Source organism: Pristis pectinata, chromosome 19, assembly GCF_009764475.1.
Source record: "Pristis pectinata isolate sPriPec2 chromosome 19, sPriPec2.1.pri, whole genome shotgun sequence".
In the NCBI taxonomy this organism is placed as follows: Eukaryota; Metazoa; Chordata; class Chondrichthyes; order Rhinopristiformes; family Pristidae; genus Pristis; species Pristis pectinata.
In genome coordinates, this window is record NC_067423.1 from 27764008 (window position 1) to 27789290 (window position 25283).

General features: G+C 39.7%; 1 protein-coding gene across 5 annotated transcripts in view; it reads right to left on the reverse strand.

The window, feature by feature from the left end:
- tbc1d22a (TBC1 domain family, member 22a) overlaps window positions 1–25283 on the reverse strand; it is a 243135-nt gene that overhangs the window by 103165 nt on the left and 114687 nt on the right. For all 5 annotated transcript variants that reach the window (XM_052034185.1, XM_052034181.1, XM_052034180.1 and 2 more), the window contains one exon: window positions 20760–20835. In XM_052034185.1, the coding sequence (XP_051890145.1) occupies window positions 20760–20835 (76 nt within the window). The remainder of the gene's footprint in view (window positions 1–20759; window positions 20836–25283) is intronic.

Sequence of the window (25283 nt, forward strand, 5' to 3'; positions counted from 1 at the left end):
TCCTTAGCCATGGGCGAGGTGCCGGAGGACTGGAGGATAGCTAATGTTATTCCATTGTTCAAGAAAACCACTAAGAATGAGCTGGGAAATTACAGGCCGGTGAGCCTGATGTCAATCATGGGTAAATTATTGGAAGGTATTCTGAGGGAGAGGATACATAAATATTTGGATAAACAGGGTCTGATTAGGGACTGTCATCATGGTTTTGTGTGTGGCAGGTCATGTCTAACCAATCTAGTAGGGTTTTTCCGAGGAGGTTACCAGAAAAGTTGATAAAGGGAAGGCGGTGGACGTCGTCTACGTGGACTTTAGCAAGGCCTTTGGCAAAGCTCTGTGTGGGAGGCTGGTCCAGAAGGTTAAGTCGCTTGGCATTCAGGTTGAAGTAGTCAATTAGATTCAATGTTGGCTTAGTGGGAGAAGCTAGAGAGTGGTAGAAGATGATTGTCTCTCTGATTGGAGGCCTGTGACTAGTGGTGTGCTGCTGGGATCGGTGCTCGGTCCATTGTTGTGTATCATCTATATTAATGATTTAGATGATAATGTGGTAAACTGGATCAGCAAATTTGTGGATGACACCAAGACTGGGGGCATGGGGGACAGCCAGGAAGACTATCAAAGCTTGCAAAGTGATCTGGACCAACTGGGAAAATGGGCTGAAAAATGGCAGATGGAATTTAATGTAGACAAGTGTGAGGTGATGCACTTTGGGAGGACACACCAGGATAAGACTTACACAATGAATGGTAGGGCACTGAGGTGTGGTAGAACAAAGGGACCTGGGAATACAGATTCATAATTCCTTGAAAGTGGCATCGCAGGTAAATAGGGTTGTAAAGGGAGCTTTTGGAACTTCAGCCTTCATAAATCAGGGCACTGAGTACAGCAGTTGGGATGTTATGCTGAAGTTGTAGAGTATTGTGTGCAGTTCTGGTCAACTACCTACAGGAAAGATATCAATAAGCTTGAAGGAGTGCAGACAAAATTTACACAGATGTGCTGGGACTTGGGAGCAGAGTTACAGGGATAGGTTGAATAGGTTTGGACATCTCCCCTCATTCTCCTGTGCTCCAGGGAATGATCTTATAGAAATATACAAAATTATGAAGGGTATAGATTGGGTGAATGAATGCAGGCTTTTTCCCCTCAGGTTGGGTAAGAATAGAACTAGAGGTCATAGGTTTAGGTTGAAATATTTAAGGGGAATCTGAGGGAGAACTACTTCACTCAGAGGGTGGTGTGAGCGTGGAATGAGCTGCCAGCAGAAGTGGTGGATGCGGGTTCAATTGTAACGTTTAAGAGAAGTTTGGATAGGTGCATGGATGGGAGAGGTATGGAGGGCTATGGTCCAGGTGCAGGTAGACAGGACTAGGCAGAAAACCAGGCTGCATGGACTAGATGGGCTGAAGTGCTTGTTTCTGTGCTGTAGTGCTCTATGACTCTAAAATCAGAGCAGTAACTTTATAGACATCTTAAAAATTATGAATCAATTGATCTGTTACAAACGTACTGATAGCCTTGTATTCACAGCCGTCCAGGATTAGAATGCTAAAGATCCGTAACTTTATGAACAAATTTATCATCTCAAGTCCTAAAAAGCCAACACCTTATCCTGAGATGATGATTCCTAACTCTAGACCACCAGCCATGTGAATTATCCATCAAGCATCTACCCCATTGAACCCAAGAAGAATTTTATTCCATTCAATTCTCTCTCATTCAATCAAATATTATCTGTCCAAGCTCCTGTCCTTACCTCAATCTTTCTTCAAAGGACGATAGCCTCACCTTAGGAATCAATTCACTAAATCTTTTTTGCACATCCTCGACATCTTTCCTCAAGTAAGAGGATCAAAGCTGTTCATGAGCCTCTAGGATTGATCTCAACAAGATGATTGCTTAAGGCTTCTTTACAATGTACACCCGCTTCATATGAAAGGCAAATATACTATTTGCTTTCCTAATTGCCAGGAGCATCTACATATTTTCTTTCTGTAGTTCATTACAGGAGTACCCAAATCACTTCAAAAGGTCAACATTTCCCAATCTTTGACCATTTAAAAAATATTCTGCTTTTTTAAATTTTTTCTATCCAAGTGCAAATGTTCTCCATTGAGTCATACAGCACAGAAAAAGGCTCTTTGGCCCAAACCATCCCAGCAAACCAATCCATGTGGTGTTTTCTCCAGGGGCTCCTTTTTCCTCACACATCTCACATGCCAAAGATATGCTAGTTCTTCTGTTAATTAGCTGTTGTAAATTTCCCCATGTATAGGTGGGTAGCAGGAAAATCAGAGGGTTGGGGAATGGCAGAGTTCAGGGAGATGCAAGAGGGGGATAAAAAGGGATTATTGTAAATGGGTGCTTGGTGGTTGATGCACATGTGATGGATTAAATCCATGCGGTATGATTCTATGACTCAACAAGATCTAAGGTTATTTATTAATCTTCTTTACCTTCTTCAAAACAATATAGATTGCTGAGGAGGAAGAAATCACAGGGAAGAGGTTGGAGAATTAAATTAATAGATGACTGTTAATGCAGGTTTATTATATGCAGACCAAACAACAAATTCCAAAGAGGGCACGTACAATCTGCATTTTGTTTTCCCCAAGCATAAGGGATTATGTTGTTTGCAGTGAAATAGTACACTACATTGAAAGTAAAATCTGAAAATAATGTTTAACTCCCGTACATGAAGTGGTATAAAGGGCATGTGCTGCATGTCCTGTGTTTACACAGAAAAGTGCTGCAACAAGATGGAGAAGGGGTGGAGAGGATGATTGGGAAGGAGACCCAATAAACTGCTGAAAGGTGACAGGACAATGTGTTTGATAGTGGCATCATGGTGGAAAAATGGGAAATACTGGAGGTTGATCCATTAAATGTGGATAAACTTACCCACTGGTGGAAGATGAGCACAAAGGAATCCTGGCACATTTCCAGAAGGAAAAGGAAAAGATGAAAGCAGAATTTCATGAAACAAAACAGAAATGGTTGGAAGGCCTGCCATTGTCAATGAATCCTCTTTTGAGGGGAAAGAAAACATGCATTAGAAACACTGGTATGCAATTTGACCTTCACAGGTGCTTGAAACAAAAGCAGAAAAACTGGGACAGAATAGAATTCTTAAAGGAGGTGGGTTTGGAGGAACCGCAGCCAATGTAGCTGTGGAACTCCATGGGTATGTAATGGATTGCAGGTCAGTGGCTTAACCTAAGAGATGAAGAAGTTGAACAAGGTTAAGGAGGAATTGAAAATGGAAAATGTACAGATAAAAAGGGTAGAAAATAGCATTAAAGTTGATGAAATGTTTCAATTCAGGTGAGAAAAGGAAATAGCACCAATATACTGGAAAAAGACGCGAGGGACAAGACTTAAATAGGACTGGAGCACAGAATATTCTATGAAAAGGAAAATAATAGGATCCAAACTGGTTTTGCAAACAACAATTTTTGTTGGAATTTAAGTGGAGTCGAGAAGTTATTCAATGAGGGAACATGTTCAGTTGGGCAGAGAACAATGGTGATGGCTTGGTTTCAATTGAAAGAGGAAGAAAAGCATCTTCAGGCCTTTATAGAGGACATTAATTATAAAAACTGAATTATTAGGACAAGAAAATTTAGAACAGCTGAAATATTGGAGGGTATCAGAAGAATTGCAGCTACCAATAATAAAGAAAAGGACAAGGATAGAAAAAGACAGTCGCAATGGAAATTAATTCCACAGGGTGAGAATGGGATGGATTCAGTGATCCACCAAGTGCGTCTGACTCGTGGAGATTGGAAAGGCAGTAGAAGTGTGCTGCTATTGGAACGTGAAGTTGGAGCTGTGGAGGGAAGCATTCCAGAGGGACTCCGATTCCTTTCTAGTTAGTCAGTGGGACTCCAATCCCTATTTGGACCTTGACAATAGTTTGTTCATTATGAGATTCATTTACTTGCATAACATTTGTTTGGTGCCTACAGGTCCATCATAGGGAAAAAGGAAATGGACATTGGACTTAAAAAGTAAATAATCAAGGCTCATTGAATTCCAAACTCAGCATTTACATATTGGCCTCTGCTCTTATCCACAAAGTTGTTTTAAGACTAAGAAGCACAACCTCAGGGTGTGGGGTTCTCCAAAAATCATATCACAAAAGTTCTGCAAAAATGTGTACTTTCTACTTCAATTCCTCCAAGTAAAAATAAAGAAAATTAATTTGTTTTTGAAAATTTATTTTCTATCCTAGCCTTCAAATACTAGAGTGCTGAAACATCCTGTTCTTTCGCAATGTAATAAATGAGCCTAACAGATTATACCCATACTCATTATCTTAATTGCTGGAACATGAAAATGATTTCACCACCACATTCTAAGCTAAACAAATCAATTTCACTTCAACTTTAATCCATGAGCAAACAAATTCATCTGTAACATCTCTTCATTGAATTTTGTTTCCCAAGTGAAGTCAATTAGATTCACATTTTAATATTCACTGACCTTTCGTGAGTAAACGCAGGAAATGATTAATTGAACATATTTATGTACCAATAAATGACCATTAATGACTTTATGATTACACATGAAAGCAGAAGTTTAACATAACTGAAAACTAATTAATTATGTGCATTAATAATTGCTTTGAAAATCAGTGAACACAATGCATCAATTAATCAGATGAGGTAATGAATTTATAAAGACCCAACACCTAACAGTTAGTAAGTGCTCTATTTAAGCAAACCTGGAACATTCAACTCTCATCAATAGCCATATTCTTTTGAATAATCGAAAATGTTCAATCTGCTTTCTGACTCCTATAGTAATACTTCTGATTTAATTATGTGACATCATATAACAATGAAAGTGCAATCTCCATTCACATCAACTCTGTAATAACATGAAAATTTATCAGCCCCACAATATGCAAACCATTTTGCCCCATTTTGTTTTTAACATTTTTTTAAATGTCACTCTTCCTCCCTGCTATATATCCATGTCTTCACTTCAACATTCTATTCCTTGAACATCATGAGAAGCTAATCAGAATTCAGTTTTAAACAGAAGTCATTTGTAACTATCAGCTCTATGATCATTGAATAACAAACAGCAGGATTCCCAATCTGCAGTACAATTTCTGATAGCTCATTACAAGTTGCAAAAACGTACAGCACTACACTTAGCACCAAAAGAGACAGAAAATTATTTTAGGGATGAAAAGTGAAGAGTGGAAAAAGCTATAAAGAAAAACATGCTCATAAAAATCTGAAAGCATGTAAGTGATAGTCATATTCTATTATCCAGCATTTATCACTGCACAACAAAAAGCCTTGGCATGTTTAACTGTATTACAGATGCATTATACAGACAAAGAGTTATAATCTATATAATAATCACTTAGTCTTAAGTTTAGGAAAGCAGTTGTTACCAGTAGAACCATACTACAAGTTGACACTTGCTGTAAAGGGTTGACAGGTAGAAATCCTGGTTAAAAAAAGTGAATATTTCTACGTTTCCCAATGATATGAAGAGGCCGTCATTGAGCTCCCAGAAATCCCATCAATCCCATTACCCAGTTATTTCCCTATAACCTATTTTCTCACACATGCCCATTAATACTCCTCCTGATTTCCCACCTACACTAGCAGTAATTTACAGAAGCTAATTAACCTAACAACCAATATAATCAAAGGATTATTCTATGAGATCTATTTAAGCTTTGTGAGAAATTGATTTCAATTTCAGAGCCGAACAAAAAACTGAATACCCAAAACAAAAACAAAAAAAAATGCTGGAATCAATTAGGTTAAGTAGATCCATCAGCAGAGAAAGAGAGTCTAAGTTTCCTTCATCAGAAAGAGAAAAATAACATATGTGATTTTAGCTGCGAGAGGCAGATGGAACAGTCCATTTGAAGTGTTGAAAAGGAAAGAGAAGACGGTGAAATTCCATTGAAGGCAGTTGAAATAACAGAGGATGATGAGAAAACTGGAGGCTGGTGGCGCTGGAAGGTGAGGAAAAGAGAAACCCCATCTAGAGAAACATGGTCGAGAAAGAGTTGAGGAATGGGGCCGGAGTAGGTTTGGAACAGACACTGTTCAACATAGCTAATGAAGAGGCAGGCATAGCTGGGGCCCATGCCCATATCTTTGGTCTGTAGAAAATGAGAGGAATCAAAAGTGAAGTTGTTTAGGGTGAGGACATGTTCAGCCAGGCAGAGCCAGCTCTGTCGTCCTGGCTAGGGGGGCGGGGTGGGGGGAAAGAAGAGGACAAAATGCAGTAATTTGAGCAGATGGCATTGCGAGTCCTGTCATCCAGGACATGCCCTCTTCTCGTTACTACCATCAGGTAGGAGGTATAGGAGCCTAAAAACACACACTCACCGATTTAGGAACAGCTTCTTCCCCTCCGCCATCAGATTTCTGAACGGTCCATGAACACTACTTCATTATTGCTTTTTTTTTGCACCATTTATTTATTTTATAACTTATAGTAATTTTATGTCTTTGCAATATACTACTGCAGCAAAACAACAAATTTCACAACATATAAGTCAGTGATAATAAACCTGATTCTGAACTATGGTAGAGTGGAAGCCACAGTTAAGGAATAAGGAATACACCTTGAAGGCACTGCTGTGGGAAGTCACATCACCAGAGCAGACACAACAAAAGGCAGAGAAACTTGGAGAATGGAACGCAGTCATTACAAGAACCAAGGTGGAAGGAGGTAGTCACGATAGCTGTGGGAGCCCATTGCAAACCCACTGACTCCCACAGTCCTTCCAAGTGAAGCAGTAATTCACTTAAATTTTGAACTTGATCTCAGTTAACCAGCTTTTTTATAAATCTCTCCACAGATATGGCTGTGCCTTTCAGGTTCAATTTCTTTCTTTTCATTTCTTCTGTCTTTCAAGTAATTCTTACCTTAAGAACTTTGATCTGCACCTGACCACAGGGATTCCCTCTCTGCAACATAAGGCATACTTGTTTTCTCACTTTTCCAGTTTTGATAAAGGACCGTTCTACATGAAACTTCTCCTCTATTTCTCCCCAATGGATGCTAGATGACCTGCTGAGGATGTCATTTTTTGTTTTTAATTTCAAAGTTAGCTGAATGAATAACAAATTTTTTAATTCAAAGATCTATCTTGGTCAGAAATACATTTCTTCACTCTTCTTGATTCTTGAATAAGAGTTTCATTTTGGCACATGTAAAAAATTGATAGTCTAATTTTCCATATGATATCTACAGTATTAAGTCTTTGTCAACTAATCTATCAATTCATCAATTTGCAATACCAAAAGGTAGGAAATAGAAGTGCTTATGCAAGAATTTTCCAGGAGAAAAATCACCAATACAAATTTAACAATTCTGTGGCAGACAGGGTGCCATACAGATTTGAAACAGTGACTATTAATCAATGATAAATTAATTTGAACATTAGCAGATCACTCAACATACTCCAAAAGTTAAATATTTAGGGTATTCATGACTACTCTTAAACCAATGCCACTCCCTGATTTGTAATAAGGGAAAAGCAAAATTATCAAACCCTTAAGATTTAACACAGTAGAACCATTTCTGAATTCAAAGGATTTGCTACTTTTACTTAAATAAAAATGATAATCTGAAAAGAGCCTACAAATAGAACTTGAAAATAGCCCTGTGGCTGTTAATGTCAATTTTTATACCTGACAACAAATGTTGTTACCTGTCTGCTTGAGGTACTGATGAAAAAGCTTAGTTGCTTTCAACCATTACTGGGAAAGTGTCAGATTACAGAATTCAACCAATCCAAACATTTCAACTTTCATTCACTAGATGGTGCTTAGCCTCCCACAAAGTAAGATTATACATAAACAAAATACCATTTTAAGTTTACTCATTTGTAACTGAATTAGTCTTTTAAAATATCTATTTATCAAAGGAAAACAAAACTGATGGCACAGAATTTCACATCCAGAGGCAGTTACTTTTCCATTGACACAACTGAATCACAGAAGTTGTATCTGAGGAAGATGCAAGAAGATAAACGAAATTTGAAATTACCATAAAGGCAAAAACCCGAATGCCAGAAATGTGAATCATCAAGTTGGTGTAGCAGATCATGTGAACTCTGGGCCCTAGTATCAGAGGCAAAAGGAGAAGTCCCAGCTGGCACCTCAACCAGCTGTGTCATTCAGTCACCCATGGTCTCACTCTATTACAGACCTCTTTTGTTTCTTTTCCATTCCCCTGTTCCTCTCAAGCTTAAAACTGGTTTCTAACATTTTCCAGCTTTGATAAAAGCACTTGAAGCATTAATTCTGTCAATCATTTCAAAAAATGTTACCTAATCTACTGAGCATTTCTTTCATCTATGTTTTTTCTTTATTTCAGATGTGCAGTATCTGCTTATTTGCGCTTTTGGAATACATGATAAATGGCTGGATAATAATAAGTGTGGAGGAATGGATGGATCTTGTTATGTATGTGCAGAGCCCTGAAGACAGTAGGAAAACAAATTGGCATGCATGCACCATTCTGAACATAGAATAGGAACAGGGAGATCATACTAGATCATACAGTTAAAGTAGCATGCAGAGAAACAAGATGTGATAGCAATATGGATGAATGGGAAAGGTTTATGAGAATGTTGCCAGGGATGCTGAATTAGAGATACAATTGTGGAGAGAGCAATTAAGCTGGGCTATTTTCTTGAAAAAAGTCAGAAAATTATGTGAGGTCTGGACAGTGAGAAGAAAGATCCCATTTGGAAGAGAAGTCAGTAACTAGTGGACATAGTTTAGAGAGGAGTTGAGGAGAAGTATTTCTGGCCAAACAGCATTTGGGGTTTGTGAGTCACTGCATGAAAGGATGGAGGAGGCAAAATCCCTCTTCACATTGAAAATTACCTGATTCAGCCCCTTAAGAATCATAAATTACAATGTTACAGATTGAAAACTAGTAAATGGGAGTGACCCTAATAGGTCCATTTTTTTTTTACCCTGCATAGACTTGATGCACCCAGTTATGGCTGAACTCTGGTGTTTCTCTTCAGAACTTACAGCCACTGCCATCACAATTCTATGATGTGGATTCCTACAAAGAGCTTAAGCTTTCAGATGCCATTTGGTTGATTTTCAACAGGAGAGGATACACTTCTTTACTCAGTGTGGTAAATTAGTTACTATTAATATTTTATCCTCCTCCACCCCTACTACTAGACGGCAAATTATACTCCAGTCAAAATTAGTATTTTTTTGCAGAATTTTGATGCAACACAGGTTTGTTAGTGGGAACAACCTACAGTAACATTCTTTTCGCATTCAAGCAATAACAAGTCACTAAATTTCAACTGATGGAAGGGTGAAAAATCCAAACAAAAGCTTTTTAAATGATTGTGTTGCAATGCATCTGAAGAAAGCATAGAGCACTTTGATCAGAAATAATTTTTAATGTCTTGGGGCCATGCAATTGAATGTGAAGCCAAGACTGAAATGTGTCAAGAAACTGGAATCAAACATGAAACATCCCAAACTCAAACAACTATCGATGGGTTTAACAAGTGTGCAAGTAGGCAAAAGAGAGCAAACGAAATTTAATGCAACCCACTGTAAAACTTTGCACATGGCAAGAGGAAAAAATACAAATGGTAAATTAAGGAGAAATGCATCTCCACACACAAAACCATATACCCACCACTTTTTGTGTGAAAACCTTGCCCCTCAAATCAGTTTTAAATCTTTCCCCTCTCACCTTAAGCCTATGCCCTCTAGTTTTAGACTCTCCTACCCTGGAAAAAAAGACTTTCGCTGTCTACCCCATCTATGCCTCTCATAATTTTATAAACCTCCACATGGTGACCCTCGGCCTCCTTTGCTCCAGGGAAAACAGTCCCAGACTGTTGAATATCTCCTTATAACTCAGGACCTCTAGTCCAGGCAGAATTTGTGACAAACAACAACAATCTGCTGGAGGAACTCAGCAAGTCAACCAGCATCTGTGGAGGAAAGGAATTGTCAATGTTTTAGGTCAAAACCCTGTATCAGGACTGAGAGTCAAGAGGGGAGATGGCCAGTATAAAGAGAAGGGGAGTGGTGAAACAAGAGTCTGAGGTGAAGGATGAGAGATTGCCAGGCAGGATGTGCGAGGTAAGGGAGAGGAGATAGGAATCGAGTTGCGAGACAGTGGCAGGTGAATGATGGTTGTCTCTTCAAATTCCCATGAATCTTTTCTGCATCCACTCTAGCTTGTTAAGGAAAGTCTAGTGAGACAGCTGGGAAAATTTATAATGTGAACAGGGAAATGGCAGAAGGATTAAACAAATGTTTCACGACTGTATTCCTGAAAGTCTCAAAAAACTCTCAGAAATACTGGCAAATGAACAGTCCAGTGCAAATGAGGAAGCTAAAGAAATCAGTTATTGTGAAGAATATATACTAAAAAACCTTAATGAGCCTGAAACTAATAAATCCCAAGGACATGGTGACCTACCTTCCAGTGTTTTGAAAAGGTTAGGGCCTCAGGAGATGGAGATTTCATTTTACTTCAAAAATTAACTTTATAAAAAACTATACAAGAAATACAAAAAAACAGTGCATGGCTTTCTTTACATTCACAGGATTGTCCAGTCTGTACATTCATAGTGTTATCAGGTTGATAGATGGCAGTATTAGCGCATTCTATGTACAAGGCACCATTGCCAATCACAGTTCAAGTGTTTGAGAGGCTTCTTACACAGGGCTGAGCCCCTCAATGTCTGGTGCCAGCAGGACCTGAGACTGTAGTCCTTCCCCACAAAGCCTTTGAGTTGACTGCACCAAGCTTCAGTGCATCCCTTAGCACATACTCCTTGCAGCCTGGAACATGCCAGGCAGCAACATTCCCTTATGGACATCTTGTTGCACTGGAAGACAAACAACGTTTTGGGCAGACCAAAGTGTGTCTTTCACTGAGCTGATGATTTTCCGGCAACACTAGATGTCTGTCTCAGTATGCATCCCTGAAAACAGCAGCTGCTTGGGACGAAACTCAACAAGAACCCTTGCATAGCTTCCAGACCTTCCTTGCAAATCTAGAGTCTATAAAGAGTTGGAAAACCATCTCATCCTCATCACAGCCATCTAGAGGGCAGCTTGCTTTGCTAGTGAGATGCTGACCGTGAGGGATCTGGGAGGGAGGGCTCCTCTCACTGACAACCGCGTGGTCTTGGCATTTGTTGGCGAATTCTGATGAGGAGGCATTCTGCCAAATGGTTTTGACAATCTGCTCAGAAAAATATCTCACAGGATCCGTCATGTCTTCTCCTGCAAGGCCTACAGGATGTTCCATGCTGATCGCTGCCTGATGGAGTTGTGATCAAAGGTGTTTTCCTGAAGAACTTTTCCTATGAATGACAAGCTGGTGTAGCGACGTCCAACTTACTGGGAGATAGTGAGGCAATGAGACGTGGCCCATCCTTTGCAACACTAAGGACAGGAAGAACCTCAGCAGATGGTGATAATTGGTGTTTGTTTACTTCGGTTTATGCACAGTTTGATGCAGTCACACACAGGGTTGCATCAGGATGAGGACAATATTGGGTGTCTTTATCCCCCCATTCTCTGGGGACTTGTGCATCAACAACCAGTCGGACTCGCTTCATCTTAGATTCCCTGAAGAAACAGAAGATGTTCGGCTGACTGCCATAGCAGAAAGAGCAGGGAATTAACGCATCCTGCACCAGGTACAGTCACACTGTCACCTGATGATCAGGTTCTTCCCAGCCATGCGAGGGCACACCGCCCCACAGTCCCAATTTTTGTTTAACCTTAGCTTTCCACTCCAGCCAAGTTTTGTTACATGCTTCGGCCGCTATAAACCAAATCCCCAGCACCTTCAGGGAGTCAGAGTGACGACGAAGGCAACGGAGGACGCGGACAGGCCAGTTGCCGAAGAGCACGGCCTCGGCTCCTTCGGTTGACTTGCCCAAGGCCCATACTGTTCACAGATGCTTGGTCTGTAGAACAATCATGAATCAGAGCAGATCGTAACATCTCCACGTACAGTGGGCTTGATCAGAGTGCCCCCACTACCTGATATCATCCCCTCATGCTTGTGACCTTCTTGAGCGATTCAGCAAAGGGTTCTATGCAACACATGACCAAGACCTGATGGAGAAGGTACCTGTTTCCCAGCAATTGATTTGGATGGCATTACTGACATCTGTGCAGAGCAGCTGGATACAATTCCAAATTCCCTCTCCAAAGCCCATTTTTGAGAGCACATCTATCATGTACATGTTTGATGTCAAAGACCTTCACCTGATCCAAGTGTCAACTCCCCTATCCCACAAGTAGGCAATGGTATCCCTGAGCAGTGCAAAACTGTCAGAGATTGCCGGGTACAGCACAGAGTGGATTACCTGTCCCAGAACAAACTTGATCCAATTAGCAATGACCTTAGACACAATATTGGAATCCACATTGAACGGTGATATGTCTCTCCAATTCCCAATGTCCGCCTTCTCTCCCATCTGCTTCTAGACGAGGGTGATGATGCTCCCTCATGGATTCTGAAATGCTGCCAGCCAGAAGTACAGCATTGTCCACTGCTAGCAGGTCTGGGCCGACCCAGTCCCACAGTGCAGAGTACAACGTAGCTGGTAAGTCGTTACTTCCAAGAGATTTATTCCACTGAAGGCCATGGGTGGAGCCTGTCAGTTCCTCCATGGTCAACAGCTGGTCAAGACTCTCCCACTTGCTGTCATCCAAGACCTTCATGATGAAGGACAGGAAATTCCAGGAGGCTGTGCTGTCCATGGCCTTTCTGTCATACAGACCGGCATGGAAGAATTTGCAGATCCTCAACATGTCTACCTGCAAGGATGTGACTAAGCTATTCTCTTCCTTAAGGCTGTGGATCACAGAGCTCACCATGTGAACCTTTTTGAAATCCTAATGTGAGCACACCTCATCCTGCTCCACGGATCGAAAGATAATCTTGGGGGATTGTAAGGCAAAGATGAAGGCTTGCTTGCTCTTCACCTCCCAGAGCTCCTCCCTTACATCCACCCACCTTGACTGCAGAATAAGAAGATCCCGCTGGTTTTTTTTGAATTGGCACAACTCCCTCTGACTCTGCATACATTCTGAACCCATTTGAGGACAAAGAACCTTGAAATGTGCTGCTTATCATCTTCCTAAATTCTATAGATTCTTGAATGGTTCCCGAAGTCTGGAGAGTAGCAAATACAGTGGCATGCAAAAGTTTGGGCATCCCTGGTCAAAATTTCTGTTACTGTGAATAGTTGAGTAGAAGATGAACTGATCTCCAAAAGCCATAAAATTAAAGATGAAACATTCTTTTCAACATTTTAAGCAAGATTAGTGTATTATTTTTGTTTTGGACAATTTTAGAGCGAAAAAAAGGAAAGGAGCACCATGCAAAAGTTTTGGTACCCCAAGAGATCTGAGCTCTCAGATAACTTTTACCAAGGTCTCAGACCTTCATTAGCTTGTTAGGGCTATGGCTTGTTCAGTCATCGTTAGGAAAGGCCAGGTGATGCAAATTTCAAAAGCTTTATAAATACCCTGACTCCTCAAACTTTGTCCCAACAATCAGCAGCCACGGGCTCCTCTAAGCAGCTGCCTAGCTCTCTGAAAATTAAAATAAATGATGCCCACAAAGCAGAAGGCTATAAGAAGATAGCAAAGCGTTTTCAGGTAGCCATTTCCTCAGTTCGTAATGTAATTAAGAAATGGCAGTTAACAGGAACGGTGGAGGTCAAGTTGAGGTCTGGAAGACCAAAAATCTTTGAGAGAACTGCTCGTAGGATTGCTAGAAAGGCAAATCAAAATCCCTGTTTGACTGCAGAAGACCTTCAGGAAGATTTAGCAGACTCTGGAGTGGTGGTGCACTGTTCTACTGTGCAGCGACACCTGCACAAATATGACCTTCCTGGAAGGGACATCAGAAGAAAACCTTTCCTGCGTCCTCACCACAAAATTCAGCATCAGAAGTTTGCAAAGGAAGATCTGAACAGGCCTGATGCATTTTGGAAACAAGTCCTGTGGACTGATGAAGTTAAAATAGAACTTTTTGGCCACAATGAGCAAAGGTATGTTTGGAGAAAAAAGGGTGCAGAATTTCATGAAAAGAACACCTCTTCAACTGTTAAGCACGGGGGTGGATTGATCATGCTTTGGGCTTGTGTTGCAGCCAGTGGCACGGGGAACATTTCACTGGTAGAGGGAAGAATGAATTCAATTAAATACCAGCAAATTCTGGAAGCAAACATCACACCGTCTGTAAAAAAAAAGTTGAAGATGAAAAGAGGATGGCTTCTACAACAGGATAACGATCCTAAACACACCTCAAAATCCACAATGGACTACCTCAAGAGGCACAAGCTGAAGGTTTTGCCATGGTCCTCACAGTCCCCCGACTTAATCATCGAAAGTCTGTGGATACACCTCAAAAGAGCAGTGCATGCAAGATGGCCCAAGAATCTCACAGAACTAGAAGACTTTTGCAAGGAAGAATAGGCGAAAATCCCCCAAACAAGAATTGAAAGACTCTTAGCTGGCTACAGAAAGCGATTACAAACTGTGATACTTGCCAAAGGGGATGTTACTAAGTACTGACCATGCAGGGTGCTCAAACTTTTGCTTCAGGCCCTTTTCCTTTTTTTGTCATTTTGAAACTGTAAAAGGTGACAATAAAAAAGTAATCTTGCTTAAAATATTAAAGAAATGTGTCACCTTTAACTTCATGCCTTTTGGAAATCAGGTCATCTTTTACTTGCTTAGCTATTCACAGTAACAGAAATTTTGACCGGGGTGCCCAAACTTTTGCATGCCACTGTATGATGCCACTTGTTGACAAGGAAGAGAGAAAATAAGGGACCATCAACCTTTTAGTCTAACATCAGTAGCTGGAAAAAATTCTAAGATCTGTGAAAAAATTTGTGATATCAAGGCACTTAGATAATAATATGACAAAAAAAATCAGCAGAGATTTATGGAAAGGAAAACCATATTTGACTAACCTACTTGATGTTTTTTGAGGACATATCAGTAAGGGTAGAGTCATAGAACCATACATCATGGAAACAGGCCCTTCGGCTCAACTGGTCCATGCCGACCACAATGCCCACCCAAGCTAGTCCCATTTGCTAATTTGCTAGTGGATGAGTGGGATCAGTGGATGTGGTATTTTTGGAATATATCACATGGAATAGCAGATAGAAAACAAAGAGCAAAAATGAGCTCTATAAAGAAACCTAAACACAATTCTGCTCTCCTTACCTAAAAAAAGATATTCTTGCTATAGAAGGAGTGCAGCTAAAATTCAGCACACCAATCCAGATATATCCGGTCTGTCACAGGGGAAGACAGTGAGTAGGAGAGGCCTCTACTCTTTCAAGTTTGGGGGAAATCAACAGATATAGAAATCAACAATAATCAACAGAAATCAACAATAGGGCAGGAAAAGGGTATTCAGGCAGAAGGTCTGCCATGATCTTTTTGAATGGCAAATCAGGCTCGATGGGCTGAATGGCCTACTCCTGCTTCTATTTCTTATGTTCTTTGAAAAAAAAGTCTCATCTCCAAAATGAGTTCTTTTGCTAATTACTGATTTATATTCAGTGGACATATAAATCCACCAATGTAATTGGTGGACAAAGATTCATGTATTCACTACTTGCTGCACTACCTGTCAATGGATACTTTTTCTCCTTAGTTGCTCTGTCAAAAATCCTTCATGAATAACAATATCTCAATTACATCTTTTCTTATCTAGTTCCAGTCAAATGAGAATAATTTAGGATTGTTCACCTTCTATTTCATTTAGGAGAGGAGATCTTTTTTTCCCCTGAGAATGTTAAGTAGCAGGAATAGGCTATTCAGCCATTAAGCTTGCTTCACCATTCAAAAGAACAGCATGTGGATCTTTACCTAAACACATTTTTCCCATCCATATTATAGTGGTTGCTACATAGGAATATTAGCCATGAAGAGAATGCAAAGAAGCTGGAAGGAATGCAGACAGGTCAAGTGAGAGGGCAGAAAATGATAAGGAAGGTTACAGATCTCCACATTTTAGGAAAATTACAAAAAATAACTTTTTTTGTGAAATGGTAAAACGCAGAGAAATGTTGGCATTAAGTGTGCTTCTGCACATGAATCTCAAAGTTGACATGCTGGTTGATAGCAAACAATTAGATCCTTCATCATCTTGTCATCCACATCTGCTATTACCTGGCATGCCAGAATGTACACACAATTCCCACTATATCTTCTATCAATTTAAAACGCTGTAAGTATCAAACTCCACACTTATTTTGCACATGCTTAAACCAATCAAAAAGATGTACACAAAGTGAGTATTATATAGCGCTAGTATCTCACATGATATTCATCTCTTCTCAGCTCCTTATAGCAATGTTTTCTAACAAGTTTCTTGAAAATATGCAACCTCCCATAAATATACACTAGATCTTTAAAATTAAATATTTGTGCTTTTTATATTTGATTCCCATGAAGGATACTTCCAATCAATTGTGGTCAAAGTAACATTAAATCTTCACAGTAAAAAGGCAACATTGGGCACCACTGATACAAAGCGTCGAGAATTTATCACGGCACTAAAACCAAACATGAATGACACAATAATGAAAACACATTTATGGCAAACATTAATCCATCAGACATGTAATAAACAAATCCACAGTCATAGAAATACGATAGTCGAAGGTTGCATGCTACCATACCCTCTGAGAAACAATCAGTAATCCTTTGAAAAACAATGCTAAACACACGATCAATGTGTTTAGATATCTTCGAAAGGGAGGAACCTATTCTGCTCTTAGGTTTGACCCAACTCTTTATTTGAGCAATCCAAACTCAATGCAATTATCTTACTCTTCCCATAACCACCTGAAGTGCTTCAAACATTTGTTCAATGCTTCTTTAAAAGTACAAATGGCATCAACCTTAACCAGTCCTAATGATAAATGATTTAAAGCTTCCATAATCAATCCTCAGAAGAGAAACTTCTCCATTTCTCTTGCCTCATTGTATTTTAAATTCACAACTTTAAATCAAAAATAAATTACTGGATCAAAGAACAAACCAGAAGGGTCACAGAATATAGAATATTACAGCACGGTACAGGCCCTTCAGCCCACAATGTTATGCCAACATTTTATCCTGCTCTCACGTCTATCTAACCCTTCACTCCCACATAGCCCTCCATTTTTCTATTATTCATGTGGCTATTTAAGAGTCTCTTAAATGTCCCTAATGTATCTGCCTCCACCACCTCTGCTGGCAGTGCGTTCCACACACCCACCACTGTATAAAAAAAAACTTACCTCTGACATCTCCAGTATACATGTATTCACCATCCTTCCTCCAATCACCTAAAAATTATGCCCCATTGTGTCAACCATTTTTGCCCTGGGGAAAATGTCTCTGACTGCCCACGCAATCTATGCCTCTTTATCATCTCGTACACCTCTATCGAATCACCTCTCATCCTCCTCTCCTAGCTCGCTCAACCCGTCCTCATAAGAAATGTTCTCCAATCCAGGCAGCATCCTGGTAAATCCCCTCTGCACCCTCTCTAAAGCTTCCACATCCTTCCTATAATGAGGCAACCAGAACTGAACACAATACTCCAAGTGTGGTCTAACCAGAGTTTAAAAGAGCTGCAAACTTACCTCGCAGCTCTTGAACTCAGTACCCCGACGAATGAAGGCCAACACACCATACGCCTTCTTAACAACCCTACCAACCTGGATCTATGGACATGGACACCAAGATCATTCTGTTCCTCCACACTGCTAAGAGTCCTGCCACTAACCTTGTATTCTGCTTTCAAATTCAGTCTTCCAAAGTGTATCACTTCACACTTTTCTGGGTTGAACTCCATCTGCCACTTCTCAACCCAGCTCTGCATCCTATCAATGTCCTGTTGTAACTTACAGCAACCTTCTACACTATCCACACTACAACCAACCTTCATATCATCAGCAAACTTACTAACCCACCCTTCCATATCCTCATCAAAGTCATATTTATTTATATAAATAAAAAAAATCACAAAGAGCAGGGGTCCCAGAACAGATCCCTGTGGAACACTACTGGTCACCAACTTCCAGGCAGAATATGCTCCACCTACAACCACCCTCTGCCTTCTATGGGCGAGCCAATTCTGAATCCACACAGCCAAGTTTCCTTTTGGTTTGGTTTCTTGCACTTTTCGCTGTTTATTGCGTCGCGTCCACAAGATATAATCCGATAATGAAATCGGGTCCCACCCTAACTATACGGGAACATTGACTGCCAGATGGAAAGGCAGTCACTGAGGCCAGAGTGTTTTAGGCCTGGATCGTTCACCACCCATGTCTCCTCATTTTCTGAATGAGCCTTCCATGAGGAACCTTATCAGATGCCTTACTAAAATCCATGTACACCACATCTACTACTCTACCTTCATCAATGTGCTTTGTCACACCTTCAAATAATTCAGTCAGGCTCATGAGGCATGACCTGCCCCTCATAAAGCCATGCTGACTGTCCCTAATTAGCCTATGCTTCTCCAAATGCCCATAAATCCTGCATCTAAGAATCTTCTCCAGTAATTTGCCCACCATTCCTGTAATTCCCAGAGTTATCCCTACTCCCTTTCTTGAACAAAGGAACAACATTTGCCATCCTCCAATCATCTGGTTACTCCTGTGGCCAGTGAGGATGCAAAGCTCATCGCCAAAGGTACAGCAATCTCTTCCCGTAGTAACCTTGGATATATCCCGTCCAGCCACAGTAACTATCTATCCTAATGTTTTTTCAAAAGTTCCAGCACATCCTCTTTCCTCATGTTGACATGCCCTCACATGTCAACCTGTTGTATGCCATCTTCACAAACGTAAAGGTCCCTCTCACTGGTGAATACTAAAGCCAAGTATTCATTAAGGACTGCCCCTACCTCTTCTGACTCCACGCACGTTTCCTCTTTCATCCCTGATTGGTCCTACCCTCACTCTAGTCATCCTTCTTCAACTCTTCCTCCCTGCTCCATAATTCAATAATTTACCCCCTATTTCCTGCATGAATCACATATCTCGATTCCCTTAATGTCTAAAAATCTAATGACCTGTCTTGAATATACTCAAAGACTAAGCCATACCCAATAGGATAGAGAATTTCAAATATTCACTACATTCTGGGTAAAGAAATTTCTTCTCATCTCTGTCTTGAAAGGTAAAACCATTACTTTGAGAGTGTGACACCTCATTTTCAGACATTCTAGCCAGGGAAACCAACTCTGCATCGATTCTGTCAAGCCCTTCTAGAAAATTATAAATTTCAATGAGATCACCTCCCATTATTCTAAACTCATGAGAATATTGGCCCAGTCTGCTCAATATATAAGAAAATACCCCATCCCAGATATCAATGTGATTAACATTGGCTACAATCCCACTCTGCCAAATATATCCTTCTCTTGGTTTGGAGACCAAACCGATACACAATATTCTAGATGCAGTCAAACCACGTCAACAGAAATCTATTTCTCCCACACCAGTCTTAAAGCCAGCATTAAATCCTCCTACCTTATTTACCGCATGCCAATTTGAACATGGCTCCAGTAGTAATTCAGAAATTACCACCTTTGTCCCATGTCATAGCCCTTCATAGTTCAGAAAAATGCATGACATCACTTATCCCATTTCATAATCACTGAAATAATTTTAGGTCCTCAAAGCTGCGGCTTTCTGTCCCCCAATGCCATACTAGTAAATTGAAATGAAAACACTCTATACGTTAATGGCCTTTCTATTATTAGACACCAAAAATCTCTAAACATGGCCTCACAAATCTTCTCTAGAAATTTATTTTTCATTCTTATTGAATTCAAAACACTTCTGGGTCTTGACTGTAACTTTAATCAAGTACACATGCTTTTTCAAATCAGATATTTGAATCCCTTTGATATTTGAACAACATTGTTCACTGCATTTTCACTGCACATATACACCCTCCTTTGCTTTAGCTAAAATATCCAGAGCATAACTAAATGACTTTAAATAATGCCATCTTTCCCAGATTGTCTTCAATGAAAAATACTCAGTGATAGAGGGATTGGGAGGCATGAAGACGGATAGCTTGACAGAAACAGCCCAAATGATTGTAGTTGTTCGGAATGGCAGATCCATCGTAGCAATATAGGTTTTTAAAATAAAAACAAAATATAATTTCCAAACACCCAGCCTGACTCTGCAACACTAACCTAAAATTACCCTTCAAAATTATCTAAATTGTTCAATATATTTAAAATTTACAGAGTCCATATTTAATTAGATTCACTGCACAAACAATTTCATTGCTCACAACAGGGCTGGGATGCATAACTGCACAAAGCTGAATGCCAGAGGGCATCTATAAACAGTTGACGTGACTTCCTGCAGAATTAAAAGATTCAGTGAATTTAATGCAGACTGATTTTCTTCTGCAGCCGTTACACTTTGAACAAAAGAAAATTGCCTTTTAAGTTTGTTTGTAATGCATTCATAAAGACTAACAAAGTTTACTCATGCTCCAGTAATTTTCCTTAAATGATACACAACACTGATCTTACAAAGGGCACAATGCTCCAAGTTGATTGAGGATGGCACTTCATTTCCAAAAGGCCACCAAGCTGTCGAGGAGAGTAGTCAACTTGATACTAGTCATTACATCTGTACAGGGGTTTTTTTCCCCTAAACCAAGCAGTACTTACACATTGCTATTCCAATGAATTAGACTTACCATCGATCCGACTTACAAGCTCCTGCAATGCTTTCACTTTCTTCTGAATCCCCGGCTGTGCAAATGTGTAGTTGTCCTTGAAAACAAAGTTTTGCAATGAGACACACAATTACTTGTACTAAAGGCCCACAGAGATGCAAGTTTCCAAACATCCAACAAAAATCTGCATTCCTATAGCTTCTCCTGCAAGATCAATACAAAGCTCTTGTCAAGAAAGGAAACACACTGTTCAGGAAATGAGAAAAACAAAAGGTCATGGTTTCTAAAAATGGCATAACAATAAAGAAGTCAGCATCAATATTTTTTGAATGACACAAGTGCCTTTTGTGTTGTAGAGGTGAATAGATGGTTGAAATTAGGTCATAAGATTCCACAGAAGCATGGTCAGCAGGAGGTGCCAGTTAATGGAATTTCCAAAGCTTCTAAGAATGTGTGCAAGATCTATGGCTAATTTGGAGTCAACATATCTATGCTCCAGCTGTTAGCATCTATAACTACTTAAAACTATCATTTGATATCAACACAATCAAAGCTGGCATTCTAGGAAGAGGAGTTGCATGTGAAGTAACAATCCTATGTACCGCTGTACTAATATGTGACACAAAGATTACTTGTCTAAAATTTAGGAGAGATGAATTTGAAACAAGTTATTTGCTGTTGTAGATCAAAGTATATAATGATGTCACTATGACTCTTTACTATGCCATGCTAAGAACTCACCTGGAATTTTAAAGGTTAACCCCAAAGAATATACTACCACTGGAGTTTATAAATACTAACATACTTGTCAATATTTGCAAAACTAAAGCTGATTTATTTCTCACCAACATACTCACTCCCTTAGGTTATTTGATTAACCTACTGCATTGATCTTGCAAGTGACAAATATGGAAAAAATGTAATTCAATGTTGCAACATGTAAACGTTACCTTTATTCAAGATTTAGCACAGCACACAAATATTCAACAGCCAAAAGTCTTCTCATGAACAGTAGTAACTTGGATTTGTATAGCATCTTTAACATAGTTCAACATCCAGTGCAACTCGTAGGAAGATTTTAAGATTTGACACCAAGGTGCTTGATAAAGTGCCCAAGTTTAAATTCCAAGGGATAACAGGATCTTTGGCTGCATACATAGAAAATTTGCTAAGTAACAGGAAAATAGTCAAAGGAGGTCCAATTTCAGTGGGAAGAGAACAGATTTTGAACAGATTTTTAGAATCAAAGCTTTACAATAAGGGAGGTGTCTGTAAAGTGGAGATGCTTCAGCTGCAGATTAGGGACATTCCCATGAGGGAGAAGGATTCGAAAATTAAAGCCAGAGCTCCACGGGTAACCAAAGACCTCGAATCAAGTAGAGCAGGAAATGAGCATCTGATAGAAGCCAAGCTGGAAAATTGCAAATGCTGTGTCTTCACTCAAAATGAGTTGCTGGATTAGACCTAGTAACTATGGACCAGTTTAATTTTACTGGTGAGGAAAATTCTAGAAACAAAATTAGTCATTTGGACAAATGTAAGTTGATTAGAGAAAGTCAATTTGTTAAAGGGAGGTTGTTCCAAATCCAATCAGTGACAGATTTTTAAAACATGAAATAACACATAAGATCAACAAGGGAACAGTGGCTGATATAATATACATGGATTTCCAAAAGGTGTCTGATAAAGTATTACGTAGTAGGTTTGTCAGCAAGATTGAAGACCAAAGAACAACACGGGCTATAGTAGCATGAACAGAAAATTGGTTAAGTAATAGGAAACAGATAATAATAATCAAAGATAGTTTTAAGATTGACGGGAAGTGTGCAGGAACATTTACTAACAATCGGTACAATGACCATTTATTTTCTTAAGCATTAATCATTTAGACATGGGTGTACTGGCCACAGGCCAATTTTGCTAATGACAAAATTTGAAGCCGCAGGGAACTTTGAGGAGCTTTGTGGATAGACTTCAAGGCTGGTGGAATAGGCAGATAGCATTACATTTTTTTTGCTACTTAGAAACCAGAGGTTACAATTCTAAAAAAGGTATAAGAACAGAGATTACATGTGCACAATTCGTTGAAAGTGATAAGGCAGGTGGCGAATGTGGTTAAAAAAAATGGGATGATTTATAAATGGAAGCAGAGAATGCAAGGACAAGTTGTGATGAATATTTATAACACTGCTTTGATCACAACTGAAGTACTGTCTAATTCTGGACAACACATCTTAGTAAAGATCAAATGACTTTGGACAGAATACAAATGAAATTTACTGAAATGATTCCAGGGATAGGGACTTCAGTTGTGTGGATAGAAAGGAGTTGTTCTTGTAGAACAAAGAAATATGGAAGGGCATGTGCTGTGGGTGTTTAATATAATGAGAAGTAGACAGAGAGAAACTGTTCAATTGAAAGAGGGGTCAAGAACATGAAAGTACAGAACAAAAGATGATAAGCAAAAGAACCAAGTACCCCAAAAAGCAAAATAGAGACACACGCAACAGGGACTCGTTAACAGCTGAAAGATACTGCCAGGCGTATTGGTCGGGGCAGATTCCATCGCAGTGTTTAAAGGGGAGTTTGATAAATATCTCAAGAGGGATATGGGACAGGGTGAGAGAATGGGACCAGAAAGATTTTTTACATGCACAACCGGTATGGATGAGAGGCTGAATGGCAGCCTTCTGCACTATAATCGTTCTGCACAAGCACACAGCAGCATTACATTTCAATCGCAACAATATTTGGCATTGATAATAAATTACAGCAAAGGCACACTAAGGCTTTCACAAGCAAAAGTAAAATAGAATAGATTTTAGGCCAACGAGAAATGTAAAAACAAACTGCAAGTACTTCAAGAGAATTGTAAAAAGAAAAAAAACATACAATAATTTAACAAGGATCCCTTACAAGTATAATCGTACAGGGAAATAAGCAAAAGGCAGAGAAATTAAACAAATACTTTGGGGTCTGTCTTTACAGAGGACACAGAAAACCTCCCAGAAACCATGGAGGAATGCAGGTCAAGACCAAATGGGAAGCTCAAAGTATTAACAAGAGTGAAAAAAAATTGATTGGAGAAATTAACAGCACTGAAAAACAGAAAATACTAATTCCCCACCCATTCCAAATCGGACCTGTCTGTGACCTCCTGCACAATTTAACAAATCGCAAAGCAAATTTAAGAAACGGCGCCTCATCTTCCAGCCTTTTAGATTTAACACTGATTTCTACAATTTCACGTAACTTGCTTTCTCCCTCTATATCTTAGTAGGCCAAGGTATCCAACTGCATAGTTTTCCTCTCTTGTTAACATAGTCTGACTTAATGGGCACACCCTATGGCCCTGCATCTCACAACCCTTATGTTGCTTTGTCTGGGTTCTCATTCTCCAAAAGCCCTCATATCATAGCTTCTATGAACAAAGAACCATTCATTTTCCCTAACTGCTGCCATTAACCCATTGACCAAATGATCTAATTTACAGTTTACCCCCAGTGCAATCCTGGTCTCAATCTGTCAAAGTAATTCTCTTTGTCGTATTAGTCCTTCCCCCACCCTCCTTGCAGCTTCATTTCACTTTCCCAGTGTTGTCAAAGGATCCTCTATCTGAAACATTAACTCTGTTTCTCATTCCACAAATGCTGCCTCACCAGCTAAGCACTTCCAGGATTTTTATTTTAGATTTTCAGCATCTGCAGTTTTTGACTTTCTCTTACAATTTATGTTTATTACATTGTGTATTACATTTTCAATTAATGTACTTCACTTTGATCTAGTATTTAAAGTCCTTGTTTAAAGCAAACAAGCAAATGATTTGTTCATACTAAGACAGAGTTAAACAATATTTGCCAATTTAAATATGAAAATTTTCTCTTGTAATTATAATATGACAGCTCATTTATGGTAAATATTTTACATGAGAAAATATTTTTCTAATTAAAATGCATACATTGGAGCATAAATCCCACTTCAGAACTCACTGGTTTGCAATGTTTTTCCATTCACTTGAAAGACAATGCCCAACAGTGAACTGCCCTGTGACTTTGACAAGGTGCTGCACATGAGGCTGCTAAACAAGATAGGGGCCCCTGGTATTACAGGAAAGGTACTAGCATGGATAAGAGATTGGCTGACTGGCAGAAGGCAAAGAGTGGGAATAAACAGGGCTTTTTCTGGTTAGCTGCCAATGACTAGTGGTGTTCCACAGGGGTCAGTGTTGGGTCTGCTACTTTTCACATTATATGTTAATGATCTGGATGACAGAATTGGTGGCACTGTGGCCAAGTTTGTGGATGATACAAAGATAGGTGGAGGGGCAGGTAGTGTTGAGAAAGCAGGGAGTCCACAGAAGGACTTGGACAGGTTGGGAGAATGGGCAAAAAAGTGGCAGATGGAATACAGCATGGAGAAGCGCGTGGTCATGCAGTTTGGTAGAAGGAATAAAGGCGTAAATGGGGAGCGAATTCAGATATCAGAGGTGCAAAGGGACTCGGGAGTCCTAGCACAGGATACCCTAAAGGTCAGCTTTCAGGTTGA